This window comes from Salvelinus alpinus, chromosome 9 (genome assembly GCF_045679555.1).
Source record: "Salvelinus alpinus chromosome 9, SLU_Salpinus.1, whole genome shotgun sequence".
Classification (NCBI taxonomy): Eukaryota; Metazoa; Chordata; class Actinopteri; order Salmoniformes; family Salmonidae; genus Salvelinus; species Salvelinus alpinus.
The window spans coordinates 31969363-31977037 of NC_092094.1; the positions used below are offsets into that span (position 1 = coordinate 31969363).

Here is a 7675-nt window from a genome sequence, read left to right on the forward strand (position 1 = left end):
AGAGAGAGAGAGAGAGAGAGAGAGAGAGAGAGAGAGAGAGAGAGAGAGAGAGAGAGAGAGAGAGAGAGAGAGAGAGAGAGAGAGAGAGAAAGAACGAGAGAGAGAGAGACAGACAGACAGAGAGAGTGAGAGAGAGAGAGAGAGAGAGAGAGAGAGAGAGAGAGAGAGAGAGAGAGAGAGAGAGAGAGAGAGAGAGAGAGAGAGAGAGAGAGAGAGAGAGAGAGAGAGAGAGAGAGAAGTTAAGGTAGAGAGTGTGGAAGAGAGGTGGGGTGAAGGAAAGTCAGAGAGTTAGGGTTGGGGAGAGAGAGCATGAAAGAAAAATAGAGTGAGAGAATGAGAGGAATATGAGCATATTTCTAATGCATTTACAATATTCTGATTAAACATGCTACCCCAGGCAGGCAGAGGATGGTAAACAAATAACAACATCTCAGAATATATTGGAAAATAATGAGAACACAGGGAACATAATGCCATTAATGTCTCTGAGGTCCGTTTGCTATTCCCTCTCTGCACCCTGATACACCTCATATCCTGCATAGAAAATACACATATTAATCAATTGCTACATGGCTATAGCAACAGATTGCCAATGCAACATGTAAACATTAGAGAGCGAGAGAGAGAGAGAGAGAGAGAGAGAGAGAGAGAGAGAGAGAGAGAGAGAGAGAGAGAGAGAGAGAGAGAGAGAGAGAGAGAGAGAGAGAGAGAGAGAGAGAGAGAGAGAGAGAGAGAGAGAGAGAGAGAGAGAGAGAGAGAGAGAGAGAGAGAGAGAGATTCTAGCTTTCAAGTTTCCATCCAAAATGATGTTAATACAATATTATGAGCGATGAAACTATTTTTGTAAAGATAGGAATGTGATTTTGGTTTTCTAATGAGATGTTTTTTCATGTCCGTTGCATATTAACTAAGCCACGCCCCTAATGCGGTCAGAAGAGCGTGTCACTGTGATGGAACCGCTTTTCCGACCAGAGTGCTTAAAAGGACTCGCTAAGAATTTAACATTTTCAGACCAGCAGATGGACAACGTGAGCTGAACGTTACGAATGTCTGCAGCTGGGCATGTAAAAGTGGTCCTAGAACTTTGACTGTCTACCCGAGAAAGGAAGGAGAAGATCCCATCTCAGACAATCATTGGTGCATCTGAAGAAACATCCACTACAAGCCGGAGCAACCAAGAAGGACATTGTGACCTTTGGTGGACAACAAGAGCCTTACACCCATCGAGCCACTTCCCATAGAAGCATCGATTGGTTTCAGAGAGACAAAGGACAAAGACATCTACACATAAATACATTATATTACTTACCCAAATGGGCGGTGGTTCATGAGCAAAGTATTATTATTACTTTGAGAGTAGTTTCTAAATGTACGATAAGACTCTCTTTGTCTCTCCCTCTCTTTATCTACCCCTCCCTCTCCATATGTGTAACAAGCCGTCATATCTTATCAGTAAATAAATAATTAAATACATTTGTGTAGAACTGAATAATCAGAAAAGGCTGGTGTTCTTGCGGATTCCAGAAGTCTGTGACATGCAGAATGAGACTGATATGAGGTAATGATTAATAAGTGACTGTTATCAATATATAACATATATATCTTATATATGTTTAGATGTTAATTCGGGAGATGGTAATTTGTTAAACAACTTCTTTTGTGGTGCCCCAAATTCCTAATGAGTTAATTGTTACATGATTAATTTAATCGGGTGACAATTAAAGATAGTTAGTTGATTCGATAAATAACAGTCATCAGATTAATGAAAGTCACATCACGACAACAGCATGCCTATGAGTTATTTGAAAACATGTTATTCACAACATGTCTTGTCTTATGAACTGTTATTTTAAATAATTACATAATGGATATGAATCAATTATTTATATATATACAGTACTAGAAACTAACAGGGTGGCACTGTTTAGAAGCCACCACGCCTCCATCTTGGCACTCCCCCACCAGTGCCAAAAATATTTTGGAAGCTATGGAAATGTATTTATTTATGTCTACACTTCTTTTTGCCATGTTTATTCTATTACAGACACCTTAATGCATACTTTAAAATTATATTGTCAGCTAAACATAAAAATATAAAATGAAAAAATATATGAAAACATTTTTCTTAAAGTATACTTTTTAGAACGTACTAATGTTACTGTCCCCACTACAACAAAAAATACTTAAATATATGTCATTTTTTCCTTGAAACATTTAATTGAAATACTTCCTGTGGAGGACTGCTCCTTCTGGGGAGTTCCAATATGGCCGACCGGTGGCTTCAAAGCCTTTTATTGGCCAATACATAGCATATGCAATCCAGGGTTTATATATATCATTGACATACTTGTTGTGGCACACGGATGTAAATTAAAACCAAGTGACTCTCTACGGATATCTCGGCTCAAAAATCATTTACACTTAAAATTGTTGCGTGCATTCAGCTAAGGCATTATTGATTGCGTCTTAATTTTATTTACTCTACATGGGTTGTGTTTAGGCTTTCAGCACCATGGACAGCAGCACAGAGCCACAGCTATTGATCACAGTTTCATACATCCTCAAGACACCCTGGCCCAATACAGGCCAGGGTCCTACACAGACACTGCATAGCCAAATCCAAGTTCTAAGGTTATAACCACATTCATATAGACAAAAATATAGCACATTCCCCATAGGCTTAAAAATGTGTGCCCTTTGTAGCCCCATCAAATGGGGAATAAATACTTTCATCCAAAATACAGTATTATTGTAGAGGAGATCCGAGTAAACACACACACACACACACTCACATTCAGGGTTTAGGTGTAACGGATTACATGTAATCTGTTTACAAAAAAACTAACTATTCCGTTACATTACCAGCTAAAATATTGCAATTAGATTACATATACTTTTGAAAAACTAGATGATTACTTATTGGATTACTTTTATATTCACAAAGCATGTTTGAGAAAAAATACATTATGACACCTTTCTGTTTACTCAATGACCTTCTTGTCACGACTTCGGCCGAAGTTGGTCCCTCTCCTTGTTCGGGCGGCGTTCGGCGGTCGACGTCACCGGCATTCTAGTCACCACCGATCCATGTTTCATTTTCGTTTTGTTTTGTCTTGTTCATACACACCTGGTTTCCATTCCATTAATTATGTTCCTTATTTAACCCTCTGACTTCCCTCTCTGTTTTGTGCGTTATTGTTTGTCATGTGGGTTCGTGTTCTTGTGCTCTGGATTATTTTGTGTTTTTCCTTGTTGGAACATTATCTTAATTTTTGAGTAAACTTTCGGACGATTACTCATATCTGTGTCCTGCGCCTGACTCCGCATTTTTTCCATTCACCAACACCCTCACAATTTTATTCAGCATTGAAAAAAAGCGCAAGTTTAAGTTTGTTTCACTTGAGCGAGTCCGACCACAAGTCAGAGACTACTACACACAAAAAAAAATTGCTTCCTCAGGGGTTCTTTGGGAAGTGTGATGGTTCTGTGCAAAACCATACAGACCCAAAGAACCCTTTGAGCCCTTTAAAGGTTTTTTGCAGTTTTTTCCTTGGGGCGGCAGGTAGCCTTTGGGCGGCAGGTAGCCTAGTGGTTAGAGCGTTGGGCCAGTAAACGAAAGTTTGCTGGATCGAATACTTGAGCTGAAAAAGTCTGTTGTTCTGCCCTTGAACAAAGCGGTTATGTCACGCCCTGACCATAGAGAGCCTTTTTATTCTCTATTTTGGTTAGGTCGGGGTGTGACTAGGGTGGGTGATCTAGTGCATTTATTTCTATGTTGGCCTGGTATGGTTCCCAATCAGAGGCAGCTGTTTATCGTTGTCTCTGATTGGGGATCATATTTAGGCAGCCATTTCACCACTGTGTTTTGTGGGATCTTCTTTTTGTGTAGTTGCCTGGTAGCACTGCATTTGCTGCACATTTCGTTGTGCTGTTTATTGTTTTTGTGAGTTTCATTTAATAAACATGTGGAACTCTACGTACCCTGCGCCTTGGTCCGAGTATGATTACCACAACGATCGTGACAGGTTAACTCCCTGTTCCTAAGCAGTCATTGTAAATACGAATTTGTTCTTAACTGACTTGCCTAGTAAAATAAAAAAAATTAAAAACATTGTGATAATTAAAATGTAGGGGCAGCAGCTCATTCAAATATTTCTGGGAATGGTTTGTTCACAGCCCTTATTGTGCAACTGTGAGTGAGTGTCATTCCAGTTAATCTAATCTGTTGTGGTATGCTATTACATGTTATATATACATATATGACTATAGCCAGTGATGGTGTCTTGTGAAAGACTCACGTATGGCAAGTCAGTAGTTCTCAATTCTCTCATCAGGGACCCCCAGCCGTTCCAAAGCTAGCACACCTGATTCAACTTGTTAATAAACAAAATAATAAAACCTATGGAATTTTAACAATATAATATGGCTATTTAACCAGAATAAAAACCCTGTATGGTTTTACAAATAAACTTTGAGATTGAGAAAAGTTCTTTATAGAACCGTTCTCCATAAAGGTTCTATAAAGAACCACAAAAAGGGTTCTATATAGCCCCAAAAAGAGTTGTAACAATAGTGGAACCATTTTTTGGTGCTATATGGAACCTTTTGTAATGGTTCATTATAGAACCTTGGAGAAGGGATCTTTATAGCACCATACAGGTTCCATTTAGAACCTTATGAGCATGGTTCTTTATAGAACTTTCCAAAAAAATAACAATTACTTTTTAGTGTGTATGATTACACACCAAATGCGTTTGATGGATCCTTTTTGTCTTGATGGCTCATTCATCCCCCCCTCCTCTCCCCTGTAACTATTCCCCAGGACGTTGCTGTAAATGAGAATGTGTTCTCATTCAACTTACCTGGTAAAATAAGGGTAAAATAAAAATAAATAAAATAAAAATTCCACTAATGCCTCTTAAGGGGAAAGTAATCCAAAAGTAACTGAAAGTAATCTGATTGCATTACTGAGTTTGTGAATCCCCAAATTACATTTCTGATTACAATTTTGGACAGGTAACTAGAACGCTAACTATAACGGATTTCATTTAGAAAGTAACCTACCCAACCCTACACACACACACACACACACACACACACACACACACACACACACACACACACACACACACACACACACACAGTGAGAGTCAATCTGGCACTCTCTGGAAAAACACTTCCGGGCAGGGGACAGCAAATGGTGCATGCGAACTGAATGCTTAGCTAGACATCAGAGGAAAATATTATAGTAAAGACATGGCAGTCGCCAATGCAAGCTTAACTAGCCAAACTGGTGCTATAACCTATTATTAATTTCAGCCTGGTTTCAAAAACTAGACGTAACATAATAAACAAAAATCCAGGTCACTCAAATTAACATGATAAGTTAAGTTTGATATGTTATGTATTAATATGTGAATGTCCAATATCCATTTTGTATGTTACGAATTAGAATTTGTATGATGTTAAGAATTGCAATGTCAGTATTGGGTATGTGTAGGAGCCCATCTCCCCTGCGTCTGGGCTTGATTTAGCATCAGTCAGACAAACAGACAGGCTCTATTACAGGCTACTCTACTTTAGGCTACACAACGCAATCCGCATAGTAGAGTAGGCTACGAGGAGGCTACCTCCAGACTGAACCCACTATATGTGTGTTAGAGACCTCTCTAACGCACAGAAAGCTGATTCAAACTCAAATTCACCAGCTCTGCAAGCGTTATGATATCAAAATACGTTCGTTAAACACCAAATATGAAGTTTCGCTTAGCAACAATCTTGATTTACTCACGTTACGGCTGGTATGTACTTCCAAAAAAGATAAAAATTAAAATGTATGAGCAACCGAAAAAAAAATAATCTTCGCACCTCTACCATGGACAGATCAGAAGTCTGCGACAACAGCTCAATACATTGGAGGTGCCGGCATTTTTTCGGTTGCTTGTCAGTTTTAATTTAGACCTTTTTTAGAAGTACATAATGGCTATAACGGGAGTAAATGAAGATAGTTGCTCAGCAAAACTCTATATTTGTTGATCAACGAACGTATTTTGATATTATAATGCTTGAAGAGCTGGTGAATGGGAGTTTGAATTTTAGCTTTCTGGGTGTTGAGAGACGTCTCTAACCCACAGATACTGGTTCACCACCATACCTCGAATATGATAGCTCTGAAACCACGGATCATCGCGGTAGTGAGATGAAGTAACCCCTTTGCTCATCCGTTTCTCGCTCGGTGCGCCCTTGACATTCGCCCCGATCTCGTAAAAGATATACCCTATAAAATGGGTCGGAAACGCCATCATCCTGCGGACACCAGAGAGAAACCACCTGCCATCAGAGACATCCCCCGCGGATAATCCAGTACAGTATCCCCCCTCCCCTCTCCCAGCCCAGCATCCTTCACCCTCCGCGGTCACAATGTCAAACAGATGTGTACAGCACACGGTTCTCTGAAAAAGACGACGCAAATGCTACCTGTCGTGGATTTGGCTCTCTCGTGCCAGATGTCTCCCCCCATCTTGACTCAGCCCTCCTCCAGTAGGCTCCTCTTTGTCGGTTTCTGTGGTCTGACAGACTGGCTGCGGGGGGATGGAGGGCAAAGAGCAGCGCGAGTCTACAGCATCCACTGATTCTGCCTTCCTGAACAATGCGCATGCGCCACCGTCTGACAGCCAGGTGGTCACGATACATCAGGAAAGACAATTTTAATTAAAGGGACAAGGAGATTTATCCGGCAGTAACATATAAACGATAAAGATCCCCACGTGTATCACATGCATGCGCAATATGTTTACATGTCTCATCAAAAATGATTTTGGTTTCGTTCATGAATGCGATAGCAATAGAAATGCATCATATTTGGCCTATTATCTCTCAAGCGTTGGCCTTTTGGTCAGGGAGATAATGACATTAAATAAGGCTTGGGCTCTTATAAAATACCTTTGAAACCTAGATTGAGTAGGTTGTGTTTATGTTGATTCTAATCCCCAAGGTCAACAGCACCCAGTGGACAGTCCTAAGAGATGGTCTTCACCACTTCACCTTCAGGTTGACACTAAATGCTGATGAACCATGACAAATCTCTTCTTCATTATCTCTCTCACGCTGTTGCTCTCACCCTCTCTCAATTTATCTCTCTCTCTCTCTCACACACACACACACACACATACACACACAATGGAATTCAGCTAATCGCTCAAAGTGAGATGGCCATTCGTCCCACTGGCTTTCTGAAGGTTCTCTCATGGCTTATGTCTGATACATATTATCAGCACTACAGAGGCCCTAATGACGGATCCATAACATCTATCCCTCACCACTGTCTGCATGTAGGCACTGTGTGTGTAGGTGTGTAGGTGTGCGTGTGTGTGAAATATAGACAACAACGTTACTGTAAGGAGCTACAGTGGAAGTGGGAAGTTTACATACACCTTAGCCAAATAAATTTAAACTCAGTTTTTCACAATTCCTGACATTTAATCCTAGTAAAAATTCCCTGTCTTATGTCAGTTAGGATCACCACTTTATTTTAAGAATGTGAAATGTCAGAATAATAGTAGAGAGAATGATTTATTTCAGCTTTTATTTCTTTCATCACATTCCCAGTGGGTCAGAAGTTTACATACACTCATTTGAAGGTAGGGCTTGAAATACATCCACACGTACACCTCCA

The 7675-nt window shown here is 40.1% G+C and overlaps 1 protein-coding gene across 1 annotated transcript in view; it reads right to left on the reverse strand.

The window, feature by feature from the left end:
- LOC139530943 (uncharacterized) overlaps positions 1 to 6831 on the reverse strand; it is a 115793-nt gene extending 108962 nt beyond the window's left edge. The window contains exons 1-2 of the mRNA XM_071327749.1: positions 6798 to 6831; positions 6478 to 6667 (exon numbers count right to left, since the gene is read on the reverse strand). Of these exons, the coding sequence (XP_071183850.1) occupies positions 6478 to 6667; positions 6798 to 6831 (224 nt within the window). The remainder of the gene's footprint in view (positions 1 to 6477; positions 6668 to 6797) is intronic.
- Positions 6832 to 7675: the final 844 nt, after the last annotated feature.